Genomic DNA, 18,874 nt, shown 5'->3' with positions numbered 1-18,874 from the left:
GACTACTATGCTTAACAAGGATAACAAGAGACTATACAAGAAGTTTCCTTTACAATCTCTATCGCTGTTCATTTAAACTGCTGGACCACACAGAACAGAGACACAAATAACATATGTATGGATGGAGGAAAGAACCGGGTTGACACTATTTACAAATATAATGGCTCCAAAGAAAGTTGAAAGCACTTATAAACTGTTGGAATTAGTAAAAAAAAAAAAAAAAAAAAAAAAAAAAAAAGAATTTAGAAAGACAGCTGAAATAATAAACAATCATTTGCAATTCTCATATATGCATAGAGTTCCAATAGAAGCCTATATATGTACATATTCAATATGTACAATGTTATACTGCCAGAAATAGATGGAGTGTATAATGATAGTAAATGTATCCTCTTAAAAGGGATTTAGTTCCTGTTGCAATAAAAATTCCAGGGACCAGAAAGATCATACAAAAGCTAAGACGTTTTCCTTGAACAATAGCTGACTATGGTTCAATCCTCAGAACTGCACTTGGGTCCCCTGAGCACTCCCAGTTGTAATTCCTGAGCGCAGAGTCAAGAATAAACACTGAGTGTGGCCCCAAACCAAACAAAAATTACATATTATAGAGGCCAGAGCAGAAGTGCAGCAGTAGGGCGCTTGCCTTGCACGCAGCTGACCCAGAATGGACCTCAGTTCGATCCCCGGCATTCCATATGGTTCCCCAAGCCAGGAGCTATTTCTGAGCGCATAGTTAGGAGTGACCCCTGAGCATCACCAGGTGTGGCCCAAACCCCTCCCCAAAATTACAGATTAAAATAGTTAAGGTGCTTAAAACTACAAAGACTTGAGATAAAACATATTACATTGGGAAATGGAAGCATATTTTTATACTCACACAAAGGGCACATAGCAAATGAAGGTTCTGGAAAGCAGAAGACAATGAACACCATTTTCCATCATTTATATTTCCATCATTTATATTTTCACAGCAACACTGAAGGCAGTAGGCCAGAACAGGACAGTAGTCAAATTCCAGAAACCGGGGCAAGCTTTGGAGCAGAACACCTACCTGACTGCAGAGCCCCTTCCTGCTTACAGAGCACCTATTTGCCTACAGAGCACCTATCTGCCTACAGGGCACCTACCTGCCTACAGGACACCTATCTGTTTGCAGAGCACCTACCTGCCTTGCAAGCACAAGACTGAAGTGTAACCCTCAGCACCACCAAAGTACTCAAGTGTGACACGTCAGTCAGTTAGGGCTCTAAAGTAGAGAGTGGGGGTGGGGGAACTGGCAATACAGTGAGTGGGAATGAGATTCCATCTCCAGCACATTACAACTATGTGAATGCAACAAAAAAGCCATGAAACCCCCTGCAAGCCCAGAACCAAGTGTGTGCAATCCAACAATTACTCATAAACAGAAATAAGGGAGGAAAAGGGAAGAGGTCATTTTTTTTTCAAAGGTGCAAAGGACAATATTCATTATGATTCTATTACAATTAAGCAAAACTGAGCAAACATTACTTAGGGCCACAGACCGACTTAGGAAAATTAAATTTAGAAAGTGTCATGGAAACAGCACATTCCGGGGAATGTGAAGCTTCATAGCAAAAACAGCTGGAAGCTACAGACTGGACCTGTATGGAGCAGAGCCACACACAAGGTAAGGCCCCGTCAAAAACAGCAGAAGTCGGCGCTGTCCCCAGAGACAAGGACACACCCACACATACACCATGACTTGGTCAGCACGGGAAGGAAACTCACCCAAGCTCAGTCTGTGCAGCAGGCAGCAGCTCACAGCCTGGATGTTCTCACTGCTGGGAAAGGCCTTCATGGCATCCACTACGATATTGTAGCACCGCACGTTGCCGCTCATGAGCACTTCCACATTGCTGCCTGGACAGAGAGTGTGGTCATCCTCAAACCTCCACTGCCTCCGCCCAGCACATGGGCTGCCGGACAGCAGGCCTCCGGGTCCCAACTCTGCCTTCTGCAGAGCTATGGCTGATAGGGAGGGATTTGGGTCCATCTTGATCACTGAGGGAAGTTGCTTTTCATTCTGCTCCTTAACTTTACAACCCAGCAAGGGGAACTAGACTGTACTTTACTGTATGTCTGACTGTAATGTCTTGGCCACATGCTTTTAAAAACAGCAATCTGAGGTATTTTTCTACTGGAACTCTGAGCCATTGTTCCTGTTCCTTAAACCTTACCAAAGAATCTATTCTGCTGCTTCCTGCTTTTCCCAGAGGGCAGCAGGAAAGCTAGTAGAGGAGGGGCCGAGACAGGTTTTGTATGTGGGAAAACCACTGATCAGTGGAGAAACTAATAAGACTGAATAAAAATGATAAAATCTTCAACACAAGCTGTTGGTGAAATTTTTCTTTCTTTTTTAGCATAGCCAAACCAACCATTTCCACCCTTTCCCCCCCAAAAAAATTGTTTTAAATAATCAAATTCTATTCAAAAATACCACATACAGAAAACCATGCGACAACAGGAAACAGCACTTTAAACAATCACCTACTCTTATTCATGCTAACAGACGTAATGACAGATGAACAGGTAAATATTTTTTCTATTACAGTATCTATGAAAACAGTTCTTCTCATTTTTAGCTTCTACTATTTTTTATCTTTAAAGCACCATGTTTTCAATGTAGTTATGTTATATGTGAATGACTGCTTCAAAAAAGCCAGTTCAGAGGAAATAAATGGAGATCGGGAAGAGCATCTCCATTTTGTACTTCTAATCTTCCATGACTAAGAAAATGGTGGATTCTGTAACCATCACAGGGCATATACAGCCTTCACAGTGATCCTACACTGCAATCTCATGCATCTGCAACTCACACATGCCACACATATAATAAGAGACCATGGGTGCATCTAAAACTGTGCATGCATAGTCTGTACCACATGTTACATGTGGAACAGAGACCACAGAAGGGCATATATTCACAGAATAATTCCATGCCAGGCATTATTCTGAATTCTCCATCTTATTTTAATCCTGAATTCTCCATCTTATTTTAATCCGCACAGCTTCAATGTGTAAAATGAAGCATTACGGGGCCGGAGAGATAGCATGAAGATAAGGCATTTGCCTTGCATGCAGAATCTCGGTGGTTTGAATCCCGGCATCCCATATGGTCCCCTGAGCCTGCCAGGAGCAATTTCTGAGTGTAGAGCCAGGAATAACTCCTGAGCACTGCCAGGTGTGACCCAAAAACCAAAAAATAAAGGAAGCATTACCAGACAATACGTATTTTGTCTTCTGTATACCTACAAAATACCATATACAGTACCAATATGTACTTACATGCATATAAAACATCACGCTAACCCTTTAACGGTATTTAATTACACACGCAGCAAATTCATTTCCTTCTATACCATTTTTTTTTATAAAAGCGAATTTCACAAAACCATTAAATGACAGTGAAGTTGAGGTCCCTTCTGATTTGTTTTCAGGCTTTAAGGTCTGGTGACATTTTAGTATCCTCACAGGCTCTACTCAAGACAAGCCCTACCACTTACTGACACAGAGACACGGGTTCCGCATGAACACACACATTCGCTCACGCAGATATGCCCATATGCATGTATAGACCACCACTCACATGCACATGTCCATACTGATGTCCCTGCATGGCACCTAAGGTACATACGTGTATTATATCTTTGCATTCATAAGAGTGTGTAAATGTGTGTTTGCATATTCATGTGTGCTTACACAGGCAGATGTACCAGTGTACACTGGTCTCCCGCCAGTGTCTTTACAGGAAACTGCCCTGGTTCACTCACTCTGCTTCCCCATTTCACTTCAGTCTCGCCCATACATGGTCCCTCATAGTTCAGCCTTCCACGATTTTCACAGTCCTGCTGTTCAACTCTCCTCATAAAGCAGCATCACCACCTAAGTGCTGATCTGCATCTCACCTGGCACCACAAACTCTCAGAAAGCGAGAAACAGGTTTATATTTCTGACCACCGTTTCTCAGCACCAAGTTTAGAGCCAGCTGCAAGAATGCTTCAATAGGGCCTGGAGAGATAGCACAGCGGCGTTTGCCTTGCAAGCAGCCGATCCAGGACCAAAGGTGGTTGGTTCGAATCCCGGTGTCCCATATGGTCCCCCGTGCCTGCCAGGAGCTATTTCTGAGCAGACAGCCAGGAGTAACCTCTGAGCACCACCGGGTGTGGCCCAAAAACCAAAAAAATAAAAAAAAAATGAAGAAATGAATGGCTAACTGTTAAGAAAAATAAAGTCATAAAACTTGTTTATCCGTGGTTAGATATGGAGAGTGTTATGCTGAGTAAAATGGGTCTGAGGGATAGGGATAGACCCATTTGTGGGATATAAAACAAAAGTTAGTATGGTAATAATAGCCAAAAACAATAAAGAAAAGAACCAGGAGGAAGCTTAGTGGGAAGCTTGCCACAAATAGCCATGGAATGTAATGAGAGCAAAGAAGGAACCATTATGGCAATGATAGTTGGAAATGATCACTCTGGACAAGAACTAGGTGCTGAAAGGAGAAAAAGGGAATATAGATTATGCCCTTTCAGTAGCAATACTACAAATCAGTGTCTACGAGGAAAAGGAAAGAGAGAATAAAAAAATGTCTGCCACAGAGGCAGGCAGAAAGAGGGTGGAAAGAGAAATTGGGGTGGCAAGAAATGTGCACTGGTGAAGGGTATTGAAAACTGTATGACTCTAACTCAGTCACGAAAAACTGTAACTGTATATCTCCCAGTGATTCAATTAAAGAATTTATTCAATTACAAAATTAAAGACAATATAACAAGTGCATGGCTTTAGCATTCATAAGATTCTAAATAACAGAGATACTTTAAGCGCTCAGAACGAGACATGTTGCAGTTTTTCAGACAAAGAAAAAACAATCATCTTTGTTGATCACTTACAAGGCACTGCTAAGGAGTGCAAACAGTGCAGTACATGAAACACAATTTCCTCTTCATTCTTGAATGCATTTAATGCATTTAGCAATATCACATAATCTTTATTCTCCACAAATTCAATCAGTTGCTCCTCTGAAACTAAAAACAATAGAGAAAGCACTGAAAAACTTAAGAGATAAAAACCTTAATTACTTCAAAATATAATTTATACAGTTTGAGACAGTAGTGTAATGGGTATAAGTAAAAAATAGTTTGACAAAATCTCCCCTCTCATAATTTCACAATAAGAAAGATTTCTGTGAGATTCAAATAATTCTGTCTGACCTATGTTAGTGATAAAACATTTTAAAATGCCAACATTTTAACAATCAAAAGCTCTGAGAAAACAGACTTCTTTACAATATTACTTGGGAAGGCCTAGAGAAAACTAACCAATGATGAATAAGGACTCAAGGAGTGAACTTAATACAGTGCATTCAGGAAAGGGAAAGGCGTGTGCCGAGAACAATTCAGCTAAATATACAAGCTCTAGAGGGAGGAATTTTTATTTTTATTGTTTTTTTTTCATAATACAGGTTTTTTTCCCCACAGATAAAGTTGTTCACGACTGAGTTTCAGCATATTTTACAGCACCAATGTCAACAGTTTTCCTCTCATAAGGGAGGAATTTTTAGAAAGGAACAAACAAACAATTCAACTTGAAATATTCTGCTCTAATGGTCTTCATTTTATTTGAGATCAAAAATTGTTATCAAGAATCTTCATACTTAAGGTTTTGAGAAGCCAAAAAGTTCCTTTTGGAGTCAGTCATTTCATGTGGTGGGAAGCTCAGACAGGTCGAGAATTTGATTTCAGGACAATGATGGGGAGGGTGCAGCCTCCCCAGAATAAAGCTCTGGGTTAGATCCTCAGAACCAAACAAAACTTGTCTGGGGCCAGAGAGATAGCAGGAGGTAAGGTGTTTGCCTTGCAGAAGGTCAGTGTTTCAAATCCCGGCATCCCATATGGTCCCCCGAGCCTGCAAGGAGCGATTCCTGAGCGTAGAGCCAGGAGGAACCCCTGAGCGCTTACGAATGTGACCCAAAAACCAAAACCAAACAAACAAACAAAAAAACTTGTTTAAGTTAAGGGCACTGAGGAGGGCCCTGACAAAAAACATTAAAAAATGCTGCATGCTCACTCCTAGCTGACATACTCTGTTGATTTTGTACAGAAGTCCATGTTACAGAAAACAAAACTGGTGGTTGTGTTGCTCTCATGACTGAAAGTATCAAAGATCCTTCTTCTTTTAATTTTTCAGTTTTTACTTTCCTTCAGTTTTTCAGACACTAAAATGTTGGAAAGACACCCTACAGGTAGCACTAAGCCTGAAGAAATTCTTATCCTTCCCACTCTAGCATGGAGAGTCTTTCTGGTGAATCAGCCTTTGATTCCTTATCCAAAGGTCCAAATGGGCCGCTGGGCTGGCAAGAGGAAGCCTTGCCTTCCATCACAGTCCCTCAAGTCACCATGTGCAGCCCAGAGACTCAACCACACCCTGCCTGATTTTTGCCACAACATGACCTAAGAGATACTGAGTTCAGCAATGAGAACTGAAATGAGTCTACTCCTGTGTTTCTTACCCCAGTGGATGACTCTGCCCCAGCCGACTCGTCCAGTGCTGGCCAGGCTTATACTATGTGGACGCTTGATAGTGTGTCCCTTTCACTGTAATACACTCTGCACTCTTTTTCCTTACACTAATATCAAAATGAGGAATTTAGCTGCTTCAATACCTCTCTCAAACAGCACATGTAAAGCACTGCATCCAAGTTTCTGAACTTCCTCATTGGTTGAAAATGTCCGCATGGCATCGAAAATCAACAAGAAGACATCACTTTCTTCATCCAATATCAGCAGCGTAATTTTCCCTGTTTGGAAGAGAACAGCATTCCTCATGTCAATAGCTACTTTAATGAACACAAAAAGGTTGGTGGTCTTTTTCCTGTTGAGCCACTGAACTAAAGATGAAGGACCATCAGGTTTTAGGTTTTTAGAAAACCACTAGGTTTTCTACACAAGAAGTTCCCAGGACATGTACAGCAACTAGACTTGAGCCTAGACTCACTTCTCATCTCTCCATACACGTCTGTCTCTACATGTGGCTTAACAACAAGGAAACAGGCACAAGCTAGCCTGGCCGGTACCTATGAAATCAAAGCCCTGGACAACCACAAGGCAGAGCTGAAACAAAGGATGATCCTCGTCCTGCTCTCAACTGAGACCCTGTGAGGTTTCTTCACAAGTTGCAGCACTACTCTCATCATTTTTTTTAGATAGTTAGTCTCTATCTAGGTCACTCCCTCCAGAAGCCACTGATCACAAGTGGCTGCAAACTCCTGCTTAAATTTATTAAAGAAAGATTCAAACTCCATTTCCACATTTGAAAGGTGTTACCAAAAGGGGACTCCCTCCCTTCAGCCCTCTCCCAGTACCCAGGAGCCCTCAAAGAATTACCAGACATACAGTAATAATAAGCCCTAAGTTAGCGTCCAGGAAGCATCTGAGACATCTCACTGAGGAAGTCACACTAATTGGCCTTTCCCAAACACATCAAATTCCTGAATAACATGTGAATGCCTTGTGCTGAGAGACTATTCAGGTAAAAAAGACTTTCTCTTATGTCCACTGCCATATGGCCATTGGACTTCCAGCCCTCCCCATAAGAGGCTCTCAAGGAAATGTTTAAAATCCATTTGTTATCCCATGCCAGGTGAGCAGCAGGTAGAAAAAGGCTGCTGACCTCCTGCACAGCTGAACCTGCACCATGAGTCCACTAGGCTTCTCTTTTCAACAGGGCCCATATGTGACACCTCCCCCCCACTCAGCCCTCCTGCTACCCCAGGCTCTGGGCCCTTCATGCTGGGCATTAACCGGCTGACCTCACAGAAAACTTTGGGGATAGTTGATTTTACAGGGTGAAGTGAGGGCTGCACAAGGGGCCAGGCTGTCAGTCCACTGTAGATCTGTCTCCTCAGGATACAGCATGATCCTGTCCACCAGCCACTTGAAGCTCTTCCCAGAACCAAGAGAGGAATCCTGAGGCAATGCCGGACAGTGATGACACTGTCCCAGTAAATCCCAGTGGGTCCCAAACAATTTATGCGCACCACAGTCCCAGAACTATGGCAGACCCACAAAAGACACTTGTACCCAAGATAATCCAAATATAGTTAATGAGGATGTGGGACCAGCCCTGAGGAGCTCAAGACATGAATGTGAAGGGGGCATGAGAGTACTGAAAGACCAAGACAACTAGACACTGAGGAAGGAAAGTGGAGAGAAGAGAGCAGGAAAGAAGCTAAAAGGGCCTTAGAAACCATCAGGATATAGATGATGCTAAACTTAAAAAATAATGTAAACACATTTAGCATGCATCATAATTTGTTCAAATATGTCAATGCTTTCTATGTTTAAGATTAAAACAAATGTTGACTATGAAAGTGAATTAAGATGTGTTTTACTTTGACTCACATTACAAACATATAATCACCTGAAGTTAGGAGGAGGTCAAGGGCTTTCAAGCCCACCGTGGACAGGTTCACGCTGGTTTTGTGAATCATCAGCATCTTAAGAATCAGCCTGCAGGTAGAAAAGAAAATCAAAAACAGGGCAATATCAGACTTGGGCATTTCTAGACACTTTGCTCACCTCTGTTTTTATTCAGTTCGTGATGTTGTTTCTTCCCTCTATTGAAACTTATTTATTTCTCCTTACTAAAATTCTCAACTAAGCTATGAAAACCGGGAATAGCCTTGATAGAGGTTTTTTTGGGGGGTGGGGGTAGAGAAATAGCATGGAGGTAAGGCGTTTGCCTCGCATGCAGAAGGTCGGTGGTTCGAATCCCGGCATTGCATTATGGTCCCCCCCAGCCTGCCAGGAGTGATTTCTGAGTGTAGAGCCAGGAGTAACCCCTGAGCGCTACCAGGTATGACCCAAAAACCAAAAACAAAAAAAAAAAAAAAAGAAAAGAAAGTTTTAAAAATCCAAATTAATTTATTAACTATTTTCACATTATTTCAGCCAAGGTACCAGTAGAGAGACCAAGGCCACTTTTATCATAAACTAATAAGTTATATGTCTTACATGTAGACATGGAGTGTAGCTGTTGGTTTGTGTTCGTACATGAAAAATTACTATTTGGGCCCGGAGAGATAGCACAGCGGCATTTGCCTTGCAAGCAGCCGATCCAGGACCAAAGGTGGTTGGTTCAATTCCCGGTGTCCCATATGGTCCCCCGTGCCTGCCAGGAGCTATTTCTGAGCAGATAGCCAGGAGTAACCCCTGAGCACCGCCGGGTGTGGCCCAAAAACCAAAAATAAATAAATAAATAAAAATTACTATTTAATGGAATAATTCACACTATTTTTGAAACAGTAGTTGACATGGATTTGAAATAGAGTGTGAACCTAGGAAACCAACAGGGATTCATACATCCCATCCTGCATCAACTCTAACACATACTTCCAGTCTGACTTGGTGGCATACTGCTCAAAGCACAGTCTCCAAGTATAGTGAAAATGGAGTCCCCATAGCTTTGCCAATGCCTCCTTTCTACACTACCCTGACTTCTGGGCACCTTCCCACTCTACCCATCTTAGGCCCCACCAAGGAAATTTCTTCTTGCTGAAAGCCTTGCAGGAGAGAGGTTTTGATCATAGGGATCAAATATTGTACCACATTTTTTTTAACAACAGTTTACCACAAATGCTTCTAGGAATGCTCTAATATACGCTACTGAAGACAGAGTGGGGCTAATTTAGTCACAGCTGTGTTTCTGCTAGTTCAAAGTTGGTGTGCAATAAGTATGGGGTGAATGAAGAATGCACGAGTGGAAAAACTGTGTATCATTTCACTTCTAGTCATAGCTTGTACTAGAAAATTACTAGGTAAGTTTTTCAGTGGTGCCAAAGGTACTAGATTGGCTAATCTTAGGGGATCTTGGAAATTCTCACCTAAATCAAGGGACATGATATTACAATTACCAATTAGAGTTATGCTTATGTAATTTCTTACTAAGGTGTATATTCTGATTCAGGATTTCAGAGATACTGACTGTAATTAAGGTGTTTTCACCGTACCCTTACAGATGTTGAGACCAAAGACCAATTCGTTCATGGAAACTAAAAATAATAAGCATGGACATGTTCACTTGTGAACAAACACATCATCTACTAGAGATGAAGCTGCAGTTGATACTAATAGTAAAATATAAAACTGGGGTCTAAAAACATGGTATTTTTGTTTGTTTTGGTTTTTGGGTCACACCCGGCAGTACTCAGGGATTATTCCTGGCTCTATGCTAGAAATCACTCCTGGCAGGCTCAGGGGACCATATGGGATGCCAGGATTCGAACCACCATCCTCCTGCATGCAAGACAAATGCCCTACCTCCATGCTATCTCTCTGGCCCCAGACATGGTATTTTTTAAGCTTGATTGATTGATTGATCTGGCCACACTTAGCAGTGCTCAGGGGTTACTCCTGGTTCTGCACTAAGAAATCACCTCTTGCAGGCTGGGGGATCATATGGGATGCCAGGAATCAAACCAGGTCCCTCCTGGGTCAGCCACATGCAAGGGAAATGCCCTACCACTGTGCTATCTCTCCAGTATTTTTAATGTACAGAAAAGAAGTATTTAAAAATGATTTTCCTGGAAACATACTTCTTCAGACAGATTTTTTTTCTTAACTAAGAACTCCAAATAAGGGGTTTCAATTGAAAAATTATCAATCCAAAAATATGTACAAAAGCTACAAAATTTAGTATACAAGTGCTAAAGGGTCATTTTTTTTCTCTTACCCTACTTTTGATATATTTTACACATTAGTCAGACAAAAATAATTGGTTTTTTTTAATTTTAAATGTATTTTGAAGCAGAAAGCCATACACTTCTAAATTACTATTTGTAGAACTTCTCAGTTCCCATATATATGTTTAAACCTGGTGGTTTGTCTCACTTCTACTATTTTAAAAAATTATTTTTTGAAATGACAAGCCATCTGCAATTTGACCAATCATATAATCACTGGTTCAAGGGGACTTTCTCCATCCTGCAGCTTTATGGACCAGCCAGGACCGCAAACAGTTCAGGGGGACATAGCCACTGTGATATACTTACTGATGAACCCCAAGGACTTCCCAGTCACGTCCGACATCCCGGGGTCCCATCAAGCTCTGCATTGTTTCAGGGCATATTTCTATTAATCTGCACAGAAGTGACCAGCCCACCTAAAATCAAGAAAGGCAAATATTCACATTATTTCTTATAGGGTGGTAGTAGAACAACATAGTCCAAGCATGAATCTTTTCATTCTTAGAGAAATAAGTGATTACTTTGATTTTTTTTAAGTAAAGAAATTGCAAAATGGTTAAGAGAAACAAAATCAAGATCCATCTTTCTCCAAAAATCATACCATGTCATGCAGGGATATTGTAACACTTTCAATTTACTGCTTGCTTAAACTGAAATAAACAGTTAATAGTTTTGGAGAACAAAAATTTTCTTCTTGTTTTTTTTGTTTGTTTGTTTTTGTTGTTGTTGTTGTTGGTTCTTGGACCATACCCGGTGATACTCAGGGGTTACTCCTGGCTAAGCACTCAGAAATCACTCCTGGCTTGGGGGACCATATGGGATGCCAGGAATCGAACCAGGTCCGTCCTGGGTCAGCTGCGTGCAAGGCTAATGCCCTACCACTGAGCTATCACTCTGGTTCCAGAAGAACACAAGATTAAGGGGGTAAGAATACCCCTTTTCAGGCCTTTTATCATGAGTCCATACACACACACTTTCTTCTGAGGACTTGGTGCTAGGTTATGGAAGACTAGAGGACAAAGGGCTCTGTGATAGGGAAGGGGGCAGATGGAGGTCCTGAGAAGAAAGTAGTGGCCTGAGCAACAAGGGCACAGAGGTGATTCGCTCAAGTGGTGACAATGTAGTCAGTTGCAGGAGGGAACAGACCTTGCATGGAAGATTTAGAGACGTGATAGTCATCAAAGAGCACCTAAAAAAATTTCTTCAGCACGTGGAACATCACATGTATCCTAGGCCCACTCACATTTCTAAAAGAAATATGCTCTTGGGGGTGCATTTTAAGTAGATCTATGTCAACTGGAATGAGTAGGAATAATCTTTTGTTCAAACAGGAGTTGGGTCCTTCTAAGCCTGGGTGCATGAGGGAGTTGGCAGTGTGTTAAGGAGGCCAGAGCTGCCAGGTGAGTGCAAGAATTTAAAGCCTCCAGAAAGGGTGCAGGACAGATAAAGGTCCCAGGCAATTCATGATGAAAGATGATTACACAACATCTGTTTACAATATGATTTCTGTATCTTTTCTGCTTTAAGCATGAGTTGCTCTACTCTGTTATTACTTCCTTTTACGTAATTTCAAACTGTTTTTAAAAGGCCCAATTCATCAGCTATTTTTGCCTACATTTAAGTAGGACACTCTCTTTCACATAAGTTAAACAGACACTGACTATCCAGCTGTCATAAAAAACAGTTATTTTTGTGCTTTTATAAAATACAGACTTTTCCCAAGTATTTAAGAAAATAAATCTCTGAATCTCCAGGTGGGTAGCCATTGAAGAGGAAGCCAACTTCTTTGGTGCTGACCATGGATAACACCTGCTTTCTTGGGTTAGGTCCACCCCTGTAAACTTCTCTGCAAAGAGGTCTAGTCAACTAGGCTTTTATAAGGTAATAAATGACACCCCCCCAAATCCAGCCAATTGCAAGCAGATCTTTTGAGATATGATGCAGAGTTATGAAATAATAGTGTTGGTTTCAGTTTATCAGAATTATTTTCTAAACTAAAGCATTAAGTTTAATGTACTATGGGAAAGAATCTAGAACTTATGGAAAATTTGAGAGTCGCTTTCACTTCCTTTGCTTCCTACTTCAAAAGCTTAAACTGTATAAACAGAAGTTGTGTAAAATTTGGGAGCACAGAGAAGTGATCAGAGGGGAAAGTACAGGAATAGTGTAGGAGAATTGATCAGTTTTCTAAAGATGGTCACTTATTAAGGAGTATTAATAAGACATGAAAACACATTAAATTTAAAAATTTACAATCTGGGGGAGCCGGAGAGATAGCACAATGGGCAAGGCCCTTGCCTTGCACATGTCCAAACTGGATCCAATCTTCAACAACCCATATGGTCCCCCGATCTTTCCAGGAGTGATTCCTGAACACAGAGCCAGAAGTAATTTCTGAGAACTGCCAGGTGTGGCCCCAAAACAAACAATAAAATAAAATTATATATAATCTAGAACATCATGTTTAATGAATTATTAAAACTTACTTTTGAATAGTAATTTATCTTTTCTTAATCTCATAATAAGAAGTTTAAATTCAGTAGTCTAGCTAAATCAACTTTTTTTTTTTTTTTTTTTTTGGTTTTTGGGCCACACTCGGAGATGCTCAGGGGTTACTCCTGGCTGTCTGCTCAGAAATAGCTCCTGGCAGGCACGGGGGACCATATGGGACACCGGGATTCGAACCAACCACCTTTGGTCCTGGATCGGCTGCTTGCAAGGCAAACACCGCTGTGCTATCTCTCCGGGGCCCTAAATCAACTTTTAAAGTATTAAAAACATCCACATTAATTACATGAGTAACAGAAAGAAATTTGAAAGAAAAACATCTTTAAAAAAAGATATGTTGTGTAGCATATCTTCATGGCTTTGACAGGACTCATGATAACTAAAATTGATTATGTCCAGTCAGGGAGATGGCTCAAGTGGGAGAGCACGCACCTTGCCCATGGGAGACCCTGTTCAAGCCCCAGCACTACATCACCCCTCCAGCACTGCTGAGTGTAGCCTGGCCCCTCTGGTTGTCTATCCACCAAAAAAAGGCACTGCTAACTTGTGTGGCTGTGATGTTGGTACCAAGGCACTGTGTGCTCTTCTTGAACGACAAAACAGTGAATTCAGCAGTTTGTGGGCTGTTTGATAAAAGATTTGAAGGTGATAGAATGGATTCTGGTTCTGTTGTTAGCCCTAGGATGAAATGACATTACAATTCACAATGTGTTCTGTAGGTAAACACTTGTACAGTGTCGAATCTCCCAGTTCTATCCCATTTGACTCAGCCAAATGCATCATCATCTTGCATATGATGTCTCTGGTACTCACTGGATGAAGATATCGGAGACATTGTAACTAACCAGAGACATATGCCCAGGTGCCCAATGTTTCTGAAGCAAAAAAGAATGGACTAATGATGACGAAATATGACTCCAAGTTTCAGGGCATCCTGGAACTCTAGGTTCCTAGGGCCCTGCAGACCCTGTCCACCCAGGTCACACTGCTTTGAGTGGCACTAATGGGGCAACTGCTAACATAGCAGTTGGGAGCCAGGTCATAGCTAAGCATTCTGAACATCCAAGGGGGGCGGGGGCAGGGAGAGAAAGGAGCAAACACAGTGACTCACAAAACCAGGCTCCTGGAAATCAAGGGCTGAAAAATCAATGTTCAGATAGAAAACATTTTCATTTATGAAATACAACAGCAACAGTTTATCTCAGATACAAATCTCCTCACAAAAAATAAGTCAGACATAAGATTCACCCAGATCAGAACGGACACAGCTGTATGCAGGAGAAAATGTCAAGGTGGAGGAATGGAGATAGACTCGTTCAGGAGAGAAACACTGGCTTTAGCATTCCACTTAAGAGAACTAAGTTCAAGTTCTGTTTCTCAGAACTTAACATGCAAAGTAAGACTGATTTCAGTTATTTACACCTCAAAACCTGCCAAGGAAACCAACAGGTTAGGCAGTGGTTCTGCATTGAGCGTCCATCCTTATCCCAGGTTCCCCTTTCAATATTTCAAACAGGCTGAGCAGCTTAGAGAGATGGTAGAGAGTCTAAGGTCTGCGTTTCCATTTGTTAAGTACAAAAGTATGAACTTAAAGTTACAGACTCATGAAATGCCACTCTCTTTATAGTCAAAACTTCTTTAGATAAAGAAGACTAGAAACTGGGTTTAAATTACGGTAATTATATAAAATATATAATAAAATATATCACATAATATTGTATAATGTCTACATATTATGTAATATGTACATAGAATATATAACGTTATGTATGTTTATTTGATATAAATATTCATATTAACATATAACTAATATTAATATAATTATATAGTGTAATTTATATTAAAATAATATTTATATTAATATGAATATATTATGTATAAATATAAATGGCATTTACTTAATATAACTATATAAAATACTTTATATTTATATATTGTATATAATATTTTATCTAATATAATATTGCATGATGTTATATGTTAATATTATAATAATAAAATAAATAATAAACATAAAGATTATATTAAGATAATAAACTCTGGGAGCTTGCCATTTATTTTATTAATGCAGTTATAATAATATGGACTATTATTTATTCCATATTGTGTTTAAACTAAGCACGAGATGTCTTTGCTCTGTAGACAGGGACACTGGAAAGAGTATTGAGGGAATAAGAATAAACTATGGGGACCAGAGCAGGGGCGCAAGTAGTAAGGTGTCTTCCACCTAGGATAGACCACAGTTCGAACCCCCACCATCCCAGATGGTCCCCCAAGCCAGGAGCTATTTCTGAGTGCATAGCCAGGAGTAACACCTGAGTGCCACCAGTTGTTGACAAAAAAACAAAACAAAAAGAATAAGCTATGGGGCCCGGAGATATAGCACAGCGGCGTTTGCCTTGCAAGCAGCCGATCCAGGACCAAAGATGGTTGGTTCGAATCCCGGTGTCCCATATGGTCCCCCGTGCCTGCCAGGAGCTATTTCTGAGCAGACAGCCAGGAGTAACCCCTGAGCACTGCCGGGTGTGGCCCAAAAAACAAACAAACAAACAAACAAAAAGAATAAACTATGGATCACATCATCTGGGCAAAGCTGAGTGTCATCCCTCTGTGCAAGTCACTTCCGAAGAGGACCAGCTCACAGGACACATGGTGGTGAGTGAGGTCAACCCTCAGGAACATGTAGAACCCAGCACCTCTCCCAAGGAGGACAATGCCCAGTCGCCACTCACCTGCTGTATAGAGGCCACCCCCAGGTACGAGTCCAGGACCACCAGCAGCGGCACATGTACGGTTTTTCCTTGAAATAATGTGGAAGCTGGAAGAAGGGGTGAAGCGTGAGGTTCAGTCCTATCCAGGCACCTTGATCTCTGCCTGGGAGGTCAGAGCCCAGAGATACAGAACTCAGAGGGGCACTGAGATACGTAGAGAGTGAAGTGGGTGGGGACTGAAGGTGAGTTGGAGATGCAGTGAGTTGGGGTCTGAGGTGAGTGGCAGGGGAGGTCAATGGTGTGATTGAAGGAGTGGGTGGGGTGACCTAGGGAGATAAAATAAGTTTGTGGTGATGTCAGTGAGGAAAAGGGGAATAGGAGTTGAGGTGAACAGGGGTGAGGTGAGTAGGGTGAGGTGAGTGGAGGATGAGATGGGACAGTTGGGTTAGAGGAGTGAGCTGAGTGGGGTGAGATGAGAAGGGTGAGGAGAGTGGGATGAGGTGAGAGGGTGAGGTGAGTTGAAAGGGGTGAGGTGAGAGGGTTGATGTGAGTGGGTGAGATGAGAGAGGTGAGGTAAGTAGGCTGAAGTGGGATGAGGTGTGCATTTGAAGTGAGGGGGGAGGTAAGTGGGATGTAGTATGTGGGATGAGAGTGAGTGAGTGGGGTAAGTTGAGAGGGGTAAGATAAGTAGGATGAAGTAAGTGGGATGAAGTTAGCGGGTGAGGTGTGTGGGGTGAGGTGAGTGGGGTGAGTTGAGAGGGGTAAGGCCAGTGGGATGAATTACGTGGGATGAGGTAAGTGGGATGAAGTTAGTGGGTTGAGGTGAGAGGGTGAGGTGAGTAGGTGAGGTGAGAGGAGTGATTTGAAAGGAGCGAAATTAGGTGGGAGAAAGTAAGTGGGATGAAGTGAGATGGTGAAGTGAGAGGGCTGAGGTGAGGTGCTGAGGTGAAAGGGGTGAAAAAGGTGAAAGGGGTGAGGTGAGAGGGGTGATTTGAAAGGGGGAGATAAGTGAGATGAAGTAAGTGGGGTGAGGTGAGAGGATTGAGGTGAGGTGAGAGGGGCGAGTGGAGAGGGGTGAGGTAAGTGGAATGAAGTAAGTGGGTTGAGATCAGAGGGTGAGGTGCGTAGGTGAGGTGAGTGGGGTGAGGTGAGAGGGTTGAGGTGAGGGGTGAAGTGAGAGGGGTGAGGTGAGAATGCCTAGGTAAAGGGTGAGTGAGAGGGTGATTTGAGAGGGGTGAGGTAAAGGAGATGAAGTAAGTGGGGTGAAGTCAGAGAGTTGAGGTGAGGGAGTGATGTGAATGGGGTGAGGTGAGAGAGTTGAAGTGAGAAGATGGAGATGACAGTTGAGGTGAGGGGTGAGATGAGGGGTGAGGTGAGAGGGGTGAGGTAAGTGGGATGAAGAAAGTGGGATGAGGTGAGGGGTGAGGTCAGGAGGTGAGGTGAGTGGGGTGAATGGCGAGGGGTGAGGTGAGTTGGGGGGAGGCGGGTAGGATGGGACGTGAGGGGTGAGGTGAACGAGGTGAGGGGCTCTGCGAGGAAAGCCGGGGCAGCCAGACCAGAGAGAGACACTGACCGTGCGGGGCGTAGGTGAGCAGCAGCGCGTCCTCGAGCGTCTGCACCAGCGTGCCCACTTGCTTGCCCTCCTGCACATTGCCCAGGCGGACGATCAGCTTCCTCAGGGTCTCCTGGTCCTCCTCGGCGCCCCTGCGCCCGCCGCTGGCCATCATGAGCCGCCCGGGGCGCTGCAATGCGGAGGGCGGGAAGCCCTGCAAGGAAGGAAGGAAGGAAGGAAGGAAAGAAGGGGGCCTCAGGACAGGGCTGGAGGGCAAAGCCGGGGCGGCCTTGCGGGGCGCCGGGTCCGGGGAGGCCGGCGGGGTGCGGGCGGCAGCGCAGGCGGGACCAGGACGCGCTCCGCCCCCCCCTGTTTACACCCGAGCCCCGCCTGCTCCCCCTTTTTGGCCGCGCCCAGGGCCGGGCCTGGGACCGGAGCCTCAGCCTGTGCCCGCAGAGGGGAAGCCTTGGAGAGGTGCCTCGTTGAGCCCTGAAGGCGCGGGGGGCTGCCTGCTGCACCCCTCAGGGACCCCCCCTGTTGCAGCAGCAGGGCGCGAGTGAATGCCGCAGGCTTTGGAGGGGGGAGGCCTGTCCTGCTGTGAGGGGTGACTCACATGACTTGGCCAAGGCCAAGGCCAAGGCCATGACTTTGCGCCCCACCCTGACCCAACTGGATGGACAATGCACCCTCAAAGTGAGGCCTGCATCCTCGCAGGATGAGGAGGGGTCAGCAGGGTCACTCGGTCAGTGGGGTCAGGCCTCCAGTTGGCAGAGGCCACTCTGCCCATCCTGTCACTGAGCACCAACTCCAGTCCCAGGGCCACTCTGCGCTGAGACATCGCACCCCTGGCTGGAAAAGCCCCTCGCTGAGTTGGGCTGAGTTGGGTGGGCTGGTGGGTGGGAAATGGGGGTCCGGAGCGCAGGGTCTCTGTCTGTGTCCTGCCACAGGTAGCCGATCCTCCAATGCCTGGTGTCTGCGGAGGCAGATTCCTTCTTCAGCAGCTCCCGAGAAAGGAATCAGCCAGCCTGTTGGGGAACACTGAATCTCCCTGGAAAAGGGTAGTTGAGTTTAGGGGCCTTGGTATACAGCCAGCAAAGTGGGTGTCGGAAAAGTAGGTGAGGCAGAAGGAGAAGCCACAGAGGAGAGGAGTAGAGTGTGGAAGGCCCTGAGCTGCTAAGAGAAAGGAAACGGCTCTCTTTCGGGGATTCTGTTCAGGCCTCTGCTCTCTGATACCTGCTGATATTTTTTGGTTGGTTGGTTGGTTGGTTTTGGTTTTGGTTTTTGGACCACACCCAGCGGCGCTCAGGGGTTACTCCTGGCTCTGGGCTCAAAAATCACCCC

At 43.7% G+C, this 18,874-nt stretch overlaps 1 protein-coding gene across 1 annotated transcript in view; it reads right to left on the bottom strand.

Moving 5' to 3' along the window:
• Positions 1-17,705, bottom strand: part of LRRK2 (leucine rich repeat kinase 2) — a 124,034-nt gene extending 106,329 nt beyond the window's left edge. Inside the window, exons 1-7 of the mRNA XM_049783874.1 lie at positions 17,555-17,705; positions 16,003-16,088; positions 11,069-11,178; positions 8,440-8,528; positions 6,683-6,817; positions 4,907-5,045; positions 1,750-1,877 (exon numbers count right to left, since the gene is read on the bottom strand). Of these exons, the coding sequence (XP_049639831.1) occupies positions 1,750-1,877; positions 4,907-5,045; positions 6,683-6,817; positions 8,440-8,528; positions 11,069-11,178; positions 16,003-16,088; positions 17,555-17,705 (838 nt within the window). The remainder of the gene's footprint in view (positions 1-1,749; positions 1,878-4,906; positions 5,046-6,682; positions 6,818-8,439; positions 8,529-11,068; positions 11,179-16,002; positions 16,089-17,554) is intronic.
• Positions 17,706-18,874: the final 1,169 nt, after the last annotated feature.

This window comes from Suncus etruscus, chromosome 11 (genome assembly GCF_024139225.1).
Source record: "Suncus etruscus isolate mSunEtr1 chromosome 11, mSunEtr1.pri.cur, whole genome shotgun sequence".
NCBI classification, from domain to species: domain Eukaryota; kingdom Metazoa; phylum Chordata; class Mammalia; order Eulipotyphla; family Soricidae; genus Suncus; species Suncus etruscus.
This window is presented reverse-complemented; position numbering and strand designations above follow the sequence as displayed.